This window comes from Neophocaena asiaeorientalis, unplaced genomic scaffold, assembly GCF_003031525.2.
Source record: "Neophocaena asiaeorientalis asiaeorientalis breed wild unplaced genomic scaffold, Neophocaena_asiaeorientalis_V1.1 scaffold265, whole genome shotgun sequence".
In the NCBI taxonomy this organism is placed as follows: Eukaryota; Metazoa; Chordata; class Mammalia; order Artiodactyla; family Phocoenidae; genus Neophocaena; species Neophocaena asiaeorientalis.
In genome coordinates, this window is record NW_020172172.1 from 349,999 (window position 1) to 365,991 (window position 15,993).

The 15,993-nt window shown below is 41.6% G+C and overlaps 1 protein-coding gene and 1 non-coding gene across 2 annotated transcripts in view; one reads left to right on the plus strand and one right to left on the minus strand.

Annotated features, from left to right (window-relative positions):
- MLH1 (mutL homolog 1) overlaps positions 1-15,993 on the minus strand; it is a 53,233-nt gene that overhangs the window by 10,386 nt on the left and 26,854 nt on the right. Inside the window, 1 exon segment of the mRNA XM_024756122.1 lies at positions 15,556-15,704. Within this exon segment, the coding sequence (XP_024611890.1) occupies positions 15,556-15,704 (149 nt within the window).
- Positions 6,521-6,593, plus strand: TRNAG-UCC (transfer RNA glycine (anticodon UCC)). Its single transcript has one exon. It is a non-coding gene; the product is annotated as a tRNA-Gly (tRNA).

A 15,993-nucleotide genomic window follows, 5' to 3' on the forward strand; every position in this document is an offset into this window, starting at 1 on the left:
GTCAAAATACCATGGTAAACAATGGGGAAAATGATTTTATTCTGACTCAATCTTAAAAATTTAAACCAAAGTTAATAAAAATAATTTCTATTAAAAATGATCAAGGAGATTTCAAAAAAAACAAATAAAATTTCTAAAAATAAAAAGTATAATAACTGAAATTAAAAATCAAGATAGACTGGGGCTTCCCTGGTGGCGCAGTGGTTGATAATCTGCCTGCTAATGCAGGGGACACGGGTTCGAGCCCTAGTCTGGGAGGATCCCACATGCCGTGGAGCAACTAGGCCCGTGAGCCACAACTACTGAGCCTGTGCGTCTGGAGCCTGTGCTCTGCAACAAGAGAGGCCGCAATAGTGAGAGGCCCGCGCACCGCGATGAAGAGTGGCCCCCGCTTGCCACAACTAGAGAAAGCCCTCGCACAGAAACGAAGACCCAACAGCCAAAATTAAATAAATTGTCTAAAAAAAAAAAAAAAATGGCATGAACATTACCACAATAAAGGGGGAAAATACTCTTTAAAAAAAAAATCAAGATAGACTGAACAGAGTGGACAAAGTTGGCAAGGTAATTAATGGTAAGGTAGATCTAAAAAAATTATCCGAAGTGCAGCACAGAGAGACAAAGAAATGGAAAATATGAAAGATAGCTTATGCAATATGGAGAAGAATAAATATGTAAGTAAGTCCCGGAAGGGGCAGGGGACAGGGAGAGACAGTAACTGGAGACTCTCAAGACAAAAGATCAGAGAATATCCCAGAAGTGATTAAAGACACCAAACCTCAGCTCCAGGAAGCCCAACAAAATCCACACCTGAGATAAGCAGGATACTAAAGAGATCTTAAAAGCTCTCAGAGAGAAAAGAGAGAATACCCACAAAGTATTAAAATATAAGACTGACAGCTGAATTTTCAACAGCAACAGTAGAAGCCAATGACTGATAAAACACCACCTTCAATGCACTGAGAAAAAATAATTGCCAATCTGGAATTTTAAACCCAGCAAAGAAACTTATCAAAATAAAGATGGATTAGACAAAGCAAAACTCAGCTTGCCATCTCAGGCCCCACAGAAGGAGGTGCTTAGGGCAGACCACGAAAGGTCTGAGGAAAAGAATTATGAGCAGAAAATATTGGTTAAACCCAAACAAACTGACAGTAACAACATAACATGGAACAATGAGATATTCACATGGAAACTGTGACTGTAACACCATATACCAAAAATTAATTCCAGGTGGACTAGAGATTTAAGTATAAGCATTTTAGGAGATAATATAAGAATATAGATTTAATTATCCCAGAGATAGAAAGAATTTCCTAAATAAGATTAAAAGGCCAATGTGTGGCAGAGGAGTGATCAAGATGGCAGAGTACTAGGACGTGAAGCTCACCTCCTCCCACAGATACAACAAAAATACTACAAGTGAACAATTCTCACAGGATACCTACTGAACACTGGCAGAAGACCTTAGACCTCTGAAAGGGCAAGAAAATCTCCACGTAACCAAGTAGGGCAAAAATTAAATAAATAAATAAATAAGAAAGCGAGAAAGGAATCAGGACAGGACCTGCATCCCTGGGATGAAGCTGTAAAAGAGGAAAGGTTCCCGTAGCCTGGGATGTCCCGTCACCAGCGGGGAATCAACCAGGACAGAGGGGGAGCTTCAGAACCTCAGAGAACACAGCAGAGAAAGACATGCACAGACAGTCAGTACCACAGCTCTGCACTTCTGAGCCTGAGACACCTATCTGCCGATACAGGCGGGGGCTGGGTGCGGAAGCTTGAGCTTCAGAGATCAGACCCAGAGAGAGGACTGGGAAGGACTGCACAGAAACAGCCTGAAGGGGCTGGAGCCTGGTGCAACCACACCTGATGGTGTATGCAGAGGAAGTCTGGGCTGCCTTAGAGGCCAGGTGCCATTGTGTCAGTAGTGCGTGAGGGGAGGGGCGGGAACCACCATTACAGCCTTTCTACCCGCGAGAGCTCTAAGGCAGCAAGACACTGCCTACACGAGCTCCAGGAGCAGTCACAAGTCGCTGCTGCTCCCTGGACTTCAGGAGCAGTCTCGAGCTGCGCACCTTGCCCTCCCAGACTCCAGGAGCAGTCCCGAGCCACCTCCATTCTAACCATGCGCTCTGGGGGCACACGTGAGCTGCCACTGCCACTGAGAACTCCACGACCAGGCACCAGCCACAATATCTGCACATCCACTATCAAGAGGTAATGGCTAGCACACACTAAGGAAAGAGGTAGCAGACATCCAGACTAAAAACAGACCTCACACCAAAAACTCTTAAACCCACACAAGCTACACAGGGAGGCTTCCACATATAAATAGCCCTCCAAGACCACAGCAGATAATTGTTTCTCCTAAACTCATAGAGCAAGAGAACTAGAAGTAAAATGAAGAAGCAGAGGAACCACTCCCAATTAAAAGACCAAGAGAATTCCCCTGAAATAACAAACAATGAAACAGACCTCTTCAGTCTAATAGACACTGAGTTCAAAAAGGAGATAATGAAAATACTGAAGGAATTTAGAAAGGCTATTGACAGAAATGCAGAGTACTGTAAAAAGGAACTAGAAGCTATAAAGAGGGACCAAGAAAAGTTAGAAAACTCATTTGCTGAGATGAAAACTGAACCAAAGACAATGAATAGAAGAATAAATAATGCAGAAGAATGAATAAGTAACCAGGAAGATAGAATAATGGAAATGACCCAATCAGAACAGCAGACAGAAAGCCAAATGAAAAAAAAAAAAAAAAGAAAGCAACATAAGAGACCTATGGGATAATATAAATTGTGCCAATGTATGCATAATAAGGAGTCCAGAAGGGGAAGAAAGAGAAAAGGGGATCAAAAATGTATTTGAAGAAATTACGGCTGAAAACTTCCCAAACCTAAAGAAGGAAACAGATATCCAGGTACAGGAAGCACAGATGATCCCAACCAAGACATATTATAATAAAAATGGCAAAAGTTAAAGAGAGGATTCTAAAGGCAGCAAGAGAAAAACAAAGGAGGCAAGGGAACCCCCATAAGGCTATCAGCTGATTTCTCTACAGAAACACTGCAGGACAGAAGGGAGTAGAAAGATACATCCAAAGTCCTAAAAGGGAAACATCTGCAACCTAGGATACTCTACCCAGCAAGATTATCATTTAGAATAGAAGGAGGGATAAAGAATTTCTCAGACAAGCAAAAACTAAAAGAATACAGCAATACTAAACCTATCCTAAAGGAAATATTGCAAGGTTTTCTCTAAATAGAAAAGAATCCATAGGAAAGAGAAAATCACAATCAGAAAGCAAATCACCTAAATAAGCCAGTACACAGATTAAAAAAAAATTCTGTGAAACTAATAATAACCACAATGAAACAGCAAAAGGATGAACATGAAGATGTAAATAAGGAGATCAAAATCATAAAATGTGGAGGAGAAAAGTAAGAAAATGTAGATTTTTTTTTCATTCCCTAGAATATGTTTGAGCCTAAATGACTACCAGTCTAAGACATGTAGATATAGGAAGGGGTTAATATACTTGAAAAATGGTAACCACAAATCAAAAACATACAATAGATTCACAAAAACCAAAAAGAAGAGAACATAAGCATAATACAAAAGAAAATCATCAAACCACAAAAGGAAAAACAAAAAAGGGACAAAGAAGAAATATAAAATCAAAGGGAAAACAAAGTTTAAAATGGCAATAAATACATATCTATCAATAATTACCTTAAATGTCAATGGACTAAACACTCCAATCAAAAGACAGAGTGGGAGATTGGATAAAAAAGCAAGAGCCTATAATATGCTGCCTACAAAAGACCCACTTTAGAGGAAAGGACACACATAGATTGAAAGTGAGGAGATGGAAATAGGTATTTCATGCAAACTGAAATGAAAAGAAAGCAGGGGTTGTAATATTCGTATCAGACAAGATAGACTTTAAAACAAAAGCCACGAAGAAAGATCTAAGGACACTATGTAATAATAAAAGAATTAATACAAGAAGAGGATTATTACATTCATATATGCACCTAATACAGGTCAACATATATGCAACTAATACAGGAGCACCCAAATACATAAGACAAATACTAAAAGACACAAAGGGAGAAATTGACAAAAATACAATAACAGTAGGAAACTTTAACGTCCCACTCACATCAATGGACAGATATTCTGGACAGAAAATCAGTGAGGCAACAGAGATCCTAAATAATACAATAGAACAGTTAATTAGACTTAATTGATATTTTCAGGACATTACATCCAAAAAAAAAAGAAATTCTTTCCAAGTGCATATGGAACATTCTCTAGGATTGACCACATACTAGGGCACAAAACAAGCCTTAACAAATTTAAGGATATAGAAATTGTCTCAAGCATCTTTTCTGACCACAACAGCATGAAACTAGAAATCAACCACAGAAATATGGAAAAAACGATTACATGTAGGGCTTCCCTGGTGGCACAGTGGTTGAGAGTTCGCTGCTGATGCAGGGGACACGGGTTCGTGCCCCGGTCCGGGAAGATCCCACATGCCGTGGAGCAGCTAGGCCTGTGAGCCATGGCCACTGAGGCTGTGCGTCTGGAGACTGTGCTCCACAACGGGAGAGGCCACAACAGTGAAAGAAAAAAAAAACAATTACATGGAGACTAAACAACATGCTACTAAAAAAACCCAGCAGGTCAATAATGAAATCCAAGAAAATTTAAAAATACCTTGATATGAATGACAATAAAAATACAACCATACAAAATCTATGGGATGCAGCAAAACCCTTTCTTAGAGTGAAGTTCACAGCCATATAGACCTTCCTCAAAAAACAAGAAAAATCTCAAACAACATAATATACCACTTAAAAGAATTAGAAAAAGAAGAACAAAACCTAGTCAGCAGAAGGAAAGAAATACTCAAGATCAGAGAGGAAATAAATAAAATAGAGATTAAAAAAAATAGAAAAAAATCAATAAACCAAGAGCTGGTTCTTTAAAAGGTTAAACAATATCGACAAACCTCTGGCCAGGCTCACCAAGAAGAAAAGAGAGAGAACCCAAATAAACAAGATAAGAAATGAAAAAGGAAACCTAACAACCAACACCAGAGAAGTACAAAAAACCATAAGGGAATACTATGAACATGCCAACAAATACAACAACCTAGAAGAAATAGACAAGTTTCTAGAAACATACAGCCCACCAAAACTGAATCAAGAAGAAACAGATAATTTGAACAGACCAATCACTACTAATGAAAGTCCACGACCAGATGGCTTCACAGGCAAATTCTACCAAACCTACAAAGAAGAACTTATACTGATCCTTCTCAAACTCTTCCAAAACATTGATAAGAACACTCCCAAAGACATTCTATGAAGCCACCATCACCCATGACACTAAAACCAAAGACACCACCAAAAAAGAAAATTAGAGGCCAATATCTTTGATGAATATAGATGTAAAAGTTCTCAAAAAAATATTAGCAAACCAAATCCAACAACACATAAAAAAGATCATACACCAGTCAAGTGGGATTCATCCCAAGTTCACAAGAATGGTTCAACATTTGCAAATCAATCAACGTGATACACCACAGAAACAAAAGAAAAGACAAAAACCACATGATCATCTCAATAGATGCAAAGAAAGCATTTGACAAAATTCTACATCCATTCATGATAAAAAAAACTCTTACAAAAGTGGGCATAGAGGAAACATATCTCAACATAATAAAAGCTATTTATGACAAATCCATAGCCCATATAATACTAAAAACAGTGAAAAGCTGAAAGCCTTCCCACTAAAATCTGGAAAAAGACAAGGATGCCCACTCTCGCCTCTTCTATTCAACATACTATTGCAAGACCTAGTCACTGCAATCAGATAAGAAAAAGAAATAAAAGGTATCCAAATTGGAAGGGAAGAGGTAAAATTGTCATTATATGCAGATAACATGATTCTATATACAGAAAACCCTAAAGACTCCACACAAAAACTACTAAAACTGATAAATGAATTCAATAAGGTAGCAGGATACAAGATTAACACACAGAAATTGGTTGCATTTCTTTACACTAACAATGAAATATCAGAAAGAGAATGTAAAAAAACAATACCTTTCAAAATCGCACCCCCCAAAATAAAATATTTAGGAATAAACCTGACCAAGGAGGTGAAAAACCTATACACTGAGAACTATAAAACATTAATAAAAGAAACTGAAGATTCAAAGAAGTGGAAACATATCCCATGCTCTTGGATTGGAAGAATTAATACTGTTAAAATAGCCATACTTCCCACAACAATCTACAGATTTAATGCAATCCCTATCAAATTACCCATGATATTTTTCACAGAACTAAAAAAATAATCATAAAATTCATATGGAACCATAAAAGACCCAGAGTTGCCAAAGCAATCCTGAAGAAAAAGAACAAAGCAGGAGCCATACCCTCCCAGACTTCAGACATACTACAAAGTGACAGTAATCAAAAGAGCATGGTATGGGACTTCCCTGGTGGTCCAGTGGTTAAGACTCTGCACTTCCAATGCAGGGGGCCCAGGTTCGATCCCTGGTCAGGGAATTAGATACTGCATGCCGCAACCAAGAGCCCACATGCCACAACTAAAGATCCCACATGCTGCAACAAACACCCAGTGCAGCCAAATAAATAAATAAATAAACACAGAACAACAGCAACAAAAAAAAACAGCGTGGTATTGGGACAAAAACAGACATATGGATCAATGGATCAGAAAAGAGCCCAGAAATAAACCCATACACCTATGGCCAATTCATCTTTGACAAAAAAAGCAAGCATATACTATGGGGAAAAGACAGTCTCTTCAGCAAGTGGTGCTGGGAAAACTGGACAGCTGCATGTAAATCAATGAAGTTAGAACACTCCCTCTCACCATACACAAAAATAAACTCAAAATGACTTAAAGGCTTAAACATTAAGACATGACACCATAAAACTCCTAGAAGAGCTCAAAGGCAAAACACTCTGACATAAATTGTACCAACGTTTTCTTAGGTCAGTGTCCCAAGGCAATAGAGATAAAAACAAAAATAAACAAATGGGACCTAATCAAACTTAGAAGTTTTTGCACAGCAAAGGAAACCATAAACAGAAGAAAGGTAAGCGACAAACAGGGAGAAAATATTTGCAAACAATGCAACCAATAGGCCTAGTATCCAAAATATACAAACAGCTCATACAGTTCAATAACAAAAAAACTAAACAACCCAATCAAAAAATGGGCAGAAGGGCTTCCCTGGTGGCGCAGTGGTTGAGAGTCCGCCTGCCGATGCAGGGGACACAGGTTCCTGCCCCAGTCCGGGAGGATCCCACATGCCGCAGAGCGGCTGGGCCCATGAGCCATGGCCGCTGAGCCTGCGCGTCCAGAGCCTGTGCTCCGCAACGGGAGAGGCCACAACAGTGAGAGGCCTGCGTACCGAAAAAAAAAAAGGGGCAGAAAACCTAAATAGACATTTCGCCAAAGAAGACATATATTTAGGTCTTTAACCCATTTTGAGTAAGACCGGATACTATAAAACTCTTAAAGGAAAACACAGGCAGAACACTCTGACATAAATCACAGCAATATCTTTTTTGATACATCTTCTAGAATAATGGAAATAAAAACAAAAATAAACAAGTGGGACCTAATTAAACTCAAAGGCTTTTGCAGAGCAAAGAAAACTATAAACAAAACGAGAAAACAACCCACAGAATGGGAGAAAATATCTGCAAACAATGCGACTGACAAGGGATTAATCTCCAAAATTTACAAACAGCTCATGCAGCTCAATATCAAAAAAGACCCAAACAACCCAATCAAAAAATGGGCAGAAGACCGAAACAGACATTTCTTCAAAGAAGACATACAGATGGGCAACAGACACATGAAAAGATGCTCAACATCACTAATTATTAAAGAAATGCAAATCAAAACTACAATGAGATATCACCTCACACCAGTCAGAATAGCCATCATCAAAAAGTCTACAAATAAAAAAAAAAAAAAAAGTCTACAAATACCAAATGCTGGAGAGGGTGTGGAGAAAAAGGAACCCTCCTAGACTGCTGGTGGGAATGTAAATTGATACAGCCACTATGGAGAACAGTATGGAGATTCGTTAAGAAACCAAAAACAGAGCTACCATATGATCTAGCAATCCCACTCCTGGGCATATATCTGGAAAAAAACATAGTTTAAAAGGATACGTGCATCCCAATGTTTATAGCATCACTATTCACAATAGTCAAAACATGCAAGCAACCTAAACGTCCATTGAGAGATGAATGCATAAAGAAGATGTGGCACATACATACAGCGGAATATTACTCAGCCATTATAAAGAATGAAATAATGCCATTTGCAGCAACATGGATGCAACTAGAGATTATCATACTAAGTGAAGGAAGTTAGAGAAAGACAAATATCATATCACTTATATACAGAATCTAAAAAAAAAATGATACAAATGAACTTATTTACAAAATAGAAACAGACTCACAGGCTTAGAAAACAAACTTGGCAGGGAGGGATAGACTGGGAGTTTGGGATTGACATGCCCACAGTGCTATATTTAAAATAAATAACTAATAAGGACCTACTGTATAGCACAGGGAACTCTGCTGAATACTCTGTAATAACCTAAATGGGAAAAAATTTTGGAAAAGACTAGATAAATACATCTATTCTTTAGATAGATATATATAACTGAATCACTTTGCTGTACACCTGAAACTAACATAACATTGTTAATCAACTATACTCCAATATAAAATAAAATGTTAAAAAATAATATTAAAAAATTTAAAAAATAAATATGGGGGGGAGCATTCATAAAAAAAATACCACGAGAGCCCCAAACTGAGGGAAGATATTTTCACGTAACTGATTACTGTCTAGAATAAACATATAAAGAACTTCTAAAATCAGTTAGAAAAGACCAAGCACCCAACAGAAACATGAACAGAAAACTAGAACAGGCACTTAAGAGGAAATACACCTACTCAGCTTTATCAGTGATCAGGGAAACACGAATGAAAACCACCATTAGACACCTTTTCACTAACACCAAACTGGTAAAAAGTCTGACAATATCAAACACCAGAGAAACAGTGGAGCAAAGCAACTCTCCACACTGCTGGTGGGACCACACACTTAGCGACCCGTTTGGAAAACAAGCTGTCACTTTACAAGCCAGCAGTAACTCTAAGTGTGTGTCTACTCTGCACAGAGAAAACCAAAAACAGAGCTACCATATGATCTAGCAATCCCACTCCTGGGCATATATCTGGAAAAAAACATAGTTTAAAAGGATACGTGCATCCCAATGTTTATAGCATCACTATTCACAATAGTCAAAACATGCAAGCAACCTAAACGTCCATTGAGAGATGAATGCATAAAGAAGATGTGGCACATACATACAGCGGAATATTACTCAGCCATTATAAAGAATGAAATAATGCCATTTGCAGCTAGAGAAAGACAAATATCATATCACTTATATACAGAATCTAAAAAAAAAATGATACAAATGAACTTATTTACAAAATAGAAACAGACTCACAGGCTTAGAAAACAAACTTGGCAGGGAGGGATAGACTGGGAGTTTGGGATTGACATGCCCACAGTGCTATATTTAAAATAAATAACTAATAAGGACCTACTGTATAGCACAGGGAACTCTGCTGAATACTCTGTAATAACCTAAATGGGAAAAAATTTTGGAAAAGACTAGATAAATACATCTATTCTTTAGATAGATATATATAACTGAATCACTTTGCTGTACACCTGAAACTAACATAACATTGTTAATCAACTATACTCCAATATAAAATAAAATGTTAAAAAATAATATTAAAAAATTTAAAAAATAAATATGGGGGGGAGCATTCATAAAAAAAATACCACGAGAGCCCCAAACTGAGGGAAGATATTTTCACGTAACTGATTACTGTCTAGAATAAACATATAAAGAACTTCTAAAATCAGTTAGAAAAGACCAAGCACCCAACAGAAACATGAACAGAAAACTAGAACAGGCACTTAAGAGGAAATACACCTACTCAGCTTTATCAGTGATCAGGGAAACACGAATGAAAACCACCATTAGACACCTTTTCACTAACACCAAACTGGTAAAAAGTCTGACAATATCAAACACCAGAGAAACAGTGGAGCAAAGCAACTCTCCACACTGCTGGTGGGACCACACACTTAGCGACCCGTTTGGAAAACAAGCTGTCACTTTACAAGCCAGCAGTAACTCTAAGTGTGTGTCTACTCTGCACAGAGCTTCCCGGCCAGTGTGCCAAGCTCCTGATCTGCTCAGGTCCAGGAAAGGGGCTGGGGGCTGAGAGGCAGGGGTGACACCCTTGGAGTGCTCCACGTCCTTCCATAGCAGAATGAATGACTAAACATGTGGCAAAGTCAGGAAGTGGAATCTATTACAAGCAGAAAAAGTAAACCAGAACGTAGCAAGATGGATGAATTTTAGGAATATGTGTATACTTATATACACTGCAGAAAAACAATATAATTCCCTTTATACAAAGTTTAAAATTTGTACAACAATAAATTTTGTAGGGCTACAAATATGGGTGGTAAAACTATAATAAAAGAAAGGAAATAATAATCACAAAATGTAGGGTCACAGTTACCCTAAGGGAGGAGGGAAGGGGCTGGACAGGGAAAGAGCACACAGGGCTGCACAGGTGATGGCAACGAGCTGTTCAAGTTAGCATTCATTTGTTTTCTCCTGTAGATCCTACTTATGTTTCATAAGCATGATTTTGCATCTACTAATTTATCTGAGTGTGTGTGTGTATGTGTACATATATATATATTTAATGGAAGAAGTAAACATACCACCACAAAGGGGGACAGGGGAGAGGGGGTGGAGACAGCAGGGCAAGGGTCTGGGGACAGCCATAAGCCTGTACATCACATTTTTACTGTACTTTTTTTTTAAGCTTGGACACCACACATGAGTTCTCACATTGTTACATAAGTTCTGCAACACTCTGCTCCCCCTGCAGAAAGAGGCTTATTTTCCTCATTTTTAGAATAAGTGTTCCCCTCTGTTCCCACTGGAAACTCAATGTCTCTACAGGATATTCTGCGTAGGTGGAAAATGATTATTTTAAAAGCTGGAGAACATCAAATAATCCTGAATAATGAGGCACTGGAGGAAAGAGAAGCAGTGTAATTTACTAAAAAAGGGTCAGAGATTTTTCCATACAGATTTTTCATCAATGCTCTGACACATCCACAGGCCACCAAAGGCCCAGCCTGGGCAGGGGGCCGCGAGGGGGGCGTTGGCTCCCTGCAGGGGGCTCAAGCCAGGCAGGAGGTCGACAAGGAGGACAGGCAGGGCTTCTCCTCCCTGGGCTCCATGAGGCTGTTTGCACCCATTCCGGCCTCCTATCAGGACCTCTAGAACCTGTGCTTTATTCCTCTCCTAGTTACGCCCACAGCACTGGAGGTCTGTGGGCGTTTCCCTGCCATTCTGCCAGCAGCAAAATAGGACCAAATGCTCTGTGCTTCAAAGCCAAACCACACATCCGAGTTCACAACAGCAGCCTAGGGTCTCAGCACGTTCTCTGAGAAGCAAGTAAAGCCACCTGAAGGAAGGGTGAGCTGTCCTCTGGTTCCTAAGGGCCACATGTGGAACTTGCTTCCTGGCAGCCCCCGGGCGCCAGGGCCTCTGGCTGCTGCCTGAGCTGATCAAGCAGCCCTTCCAGGCAGATGTCACCCTGTCACTCTGGTGACACGGCCTCTGTCTCTGTTCCAGAACGTCCCTCATTCTACCTCATGTCACAGCGGACGATTTACCAAACACCCGCCCCCCAACAGCATAGACTCCTTTAAGACAGGGGTTTGAGTGCATTCAATGCATTTTCTGCCTCAGGGCTCAGCGAGGTGCAATATCTGCTGAACTGACTTCTGGGAGGGGGCGATTTAAGATTTTTTAAATATTTTTATTAATTATCATTTATTTTTGGCTGCGTTGGGTCTTCGTTGCTGCACATGGGCTTTCTCTAGTTGCGGTGAGTGGGGGCTACTCTTCGTTGTAGTGCGTGGGCTTCTCATCGCGGTGGCTTCTCTTGTTGCAGAGCACAGGCTCTAGGCGTGCGGGCTTCAGTAGTTGTGGCACGGGGGCTTCAGTAGTTGCGGCACACGGGCTCTAGAGCACGCGCTCAGTAGTTGTGGCGCACGGGCTTAGTTGTTCCACGGCATGTGGGATCTTCCTGGACCAGGGCTCAAACCTGTGTCCCCTGAATTGGCAGGCGGATTCTGAACCAATGTGCCACCAGGGAAGCCCCCTAAACTGACTTCTTGAACCAAAAGAAGCTGTTACATGGTGACAAACCATAGAAGAGTGTGTACACTGTAAACCCAGGACTGTTCACCAAACATCAAGAAAATAAAGTTGTGGATGACATGCTAAGCACATTTTCAGATTCAAGCGATAGCAAATAACTTATGACATTCCTCATCCTCCTTAACAGATCAAAATTATGTGACTGGCAATAAGTAACTTAGTCATTATTAATCCAGGATAAGCCTAATTCCACGGAACACGTGACGGGATACCGGGCCAGAAATTAACCTCGTTGGTTGCTCAAAAGTGTACCCAGGAGGACTGGGTAAATCCAAAGACTCCAGAGTTGTCTGATAGAGCATTCAACTCTGACGTCCCTCAAAAATAGGTTCCAGAGCTTCCCCTCTGAGGCAGCTCCTCCCAATCCCTCCTTCAGCAAAGATCTCCTGAGTCCCCAAGCCAGGCACTCTGCCGCGTACTGCGATGAAATAATCACACAAATAAGTGCAACTAAGAACATCGTTAATGGAAAGCATCTTACTTCCTTCCTGGGCCAGGGTCACAGCTCTGTGGGGGCACAGCCAGGCTCTGGCCTGCCTCCCCAGATCTGAGCTTCAGAGAAATCCCCATAGGCATTCAACTCAGAGACAAGCAGCACCCCTGCCTGGGGCCGCATCAACAGATGCAGTGAGCAGGGCCCGAGGCAGCGGCACCCCACCCCCACCTTTGCACATGGCGTCTCAGGTGTTCACCACAACAGCCCGGTAAGGGCTGTAGCAGGAACACCATTTCACAGAGCAGGGAAAGGCCCCACAAAGGTGAACAGACTTCTGAGTGGCTACGGAATGGTGTAGCTGGCAGGGGCTTCAGCAGAGTCCTCCTGGCTCCAAAGTGCTCACCCCACTCCCCACACCAGGACTGGGACTCCCTCTGTAGAGCCTACCCTGCATGTCTGAAAATAGCCTCAAGTCTGAGGGATCAGGGATCACATGCTGTGCTCATCCCAACATGTGATCTAGAGCAGCTGATCTAGTTTTGCACCTAAATACTGGGCTATCATCTCTGATGCAAGCCACACCAGTAACGACCCACCCTCCACAGGGCAGGCACCCAGGCCAGTTTTGCCTTGTAGGGATGTTCCAACTAATCTGTCCTCTCCATATTCCATTTCCTTATCTTTAAAACAGAGATAATAGCATCTGCTCTGCCTCCCTCACAAGACTATTCTAGAATTAAATGAGGTAACACTCATGAACATACAATTTCAGAACATTTAGATTCATCAGCACTTCATCAATGAACTCCAAACCTGACCAAACCTGGTGCAGGTTAGCTTTGTACTGCACTGAAAACAGTTTGCAACTATTCAGAAATTTATTGAAATTGTAACTTTAAATAGCCTGCTTTGCATAAGGAATACAAATCCTTAAAGAAAACGCAGTAAATTCCAAATCTGAGGGAGTCTGTCAATTAAGCAACTGTGAGGAAGGCTGCTAAATAAATCAAGTCATGGCCCAACCTCCTCTTAATTATTTAAAATGGTTTTAAAAGCTCCCAGCTTGAAGGCCAATAACAGAGGGAAAGAGCAATGGGAGCAAATCTTAACGGAAACAGAAATCAGAAGCCAACTGGCAGCGCCATCTGCAAGTTGCAAGGCCTTAGTCACAGGAAGCATATAGCCTTCCAAGGGAACAGGCCCTCTATGCCTTTCCCCACATGCAGACACACAAAGGCCCAGAGTGCGAAGAAAAGAAAGAACGGGCAAGCAAAGGCAAAATGAGGCCTTCCTGCATTCATTCAAACAAGCAGTAACTGAGAGAGAAGATGTAAGGGGCCTCTGAGTCAGAGCAGCTGTTTAGGAGGCTAACAGTCAGTGGGAAAGGCACTAAACTGCTCCTTGGCCATGCCACACAGCTTGTGGGATCTCAGGTCCCTGACCAGGGATCAAACCCGGGCCCTCAGCAGTGAAAGCGCAGAGTCCTAACCACTGGACTGACAGGGGATTCCTCACTCATTTCTTTTAGAAGTCCAGGTTGTCATATTTTAAGATAACTTTCAACACTGCTATAAAATGTTAACTTGTTTAATCAAGAAATGTGTAGTAGGGCTTCCCTGGTGGCGCAGTGGTTGAGAGTCCGCCTGCCGATGCAGGGGACACAGGTTCGTGCCCCGGTCCGGGAAGATCCCACATGCCGCGGAGCGGCTGGGCCCGTGAGCCATGCCCGCTGAGCCTGCGCGTCCGGAGCCTGTGCTCCGTACCGGGAGAGGCCACAGCAGTGAGAGGCCCGTGTACTGCACAAAAAAAAAAAAAGAAGAAAGAAAGAAAGAAATGTGTAGTAGATGAAAAATGGCAAGGCCAGGGCTAAACTGTGTAGACTCAAGTGCAGAGCCGCCCAGTGGAGCCCAGCAATGATGGCTCCACCTGGAGCACGACTGTAACTCATCAAGTGGGGTCAGGACTGCTATTAGGGCCAAGTCACTATCACACACCTCAGTCCCTGTGTCAGTTCATCCCTGGGAGGTGACGAGCCCCCTTCCATTACTAAAACCATAAAGTTAGTTTTGGAGTAATGGGGACTCAAATGGAGTTTTATACTCAGGTGTTCTGAAAGCTATTTCTGAGGAAGATAATGATTTTTCACTTTATCTTTAGGATATAAAAATATCTATTGACTCCTTACTCTGTACCAAGTGTTTTACTTACATTTTCTCTCTAACCAGCACAATAATCTTCAAGAGTGAAATTAATCTCATTTTACAGATGAGGAAAAACTGAGTCACAGAAAAGTTAGGTCATGAGTCTAAGGTCACACAACAGAAGCAGTAGTACCCAGATACAAACTAGGGCCCCCCAGAGCCTGTGCACTTTCAGCAACAGCACGCCCAGGGCAGGCCGTGCTGCTTTTAGCTAAGACAGAAATCAAACTGAAGATTATTTAAATGACCACTTTACTCTGACTCCTCTGGTTTAACGAGAGTACCAATTAATTCTAACTAAAACCAGAGACTACTTTTTCCCTTCTCTCCCAGTTGAAAATTATTTTTCAGCTGCTGCTGCTGTGGGTTACTAAAGGAAGCGAGGTTTGTTCAGCACACTGCAGAGGCTGTCCCAACACAAACGCTTCCTGCACTTCCCAAACCTTCACATTAGCAGTTCTGGCCCTGGGAGTCGCAGGCAGCCCTCAGCACTTACGTACTCTCATGTCCCCGCTCACTGATTTCTTCCTGGAGACTCAGAATGCTGGTAAGGTTAATGATCCTTCTCCGGGGGGTACAAGCTGCTGTCATTTCCTTTTGGGATGCATCCTCCACCATTTCCAAATCAGAGCCTTCCCGATGTCTTTTTCTGCAAAGTAAACGAGGAACTGGCAGCTCATAACTATCTTAAAAAACTGCTTCAAACTCAGTCAAATTTTGTTCCTTGCATTTTGGAGAAGGGAGCAGCTTCTCTGTGCCGGCTCTCCACATCTGGGGAGGGCTCCCTGTGCTGGAGGCGGCCAGCCAGATCAGGATGTCCTCCCAGATACTGCTTCTCTGACACCCCTCAAGCCTTATTAGTGGCCACTGCAGGCAGCAGGGCTTTGGAGTCTGGCTCAGCCCGGAGACGTGCAGGGTCTCGATCAAGTGCTTTGACC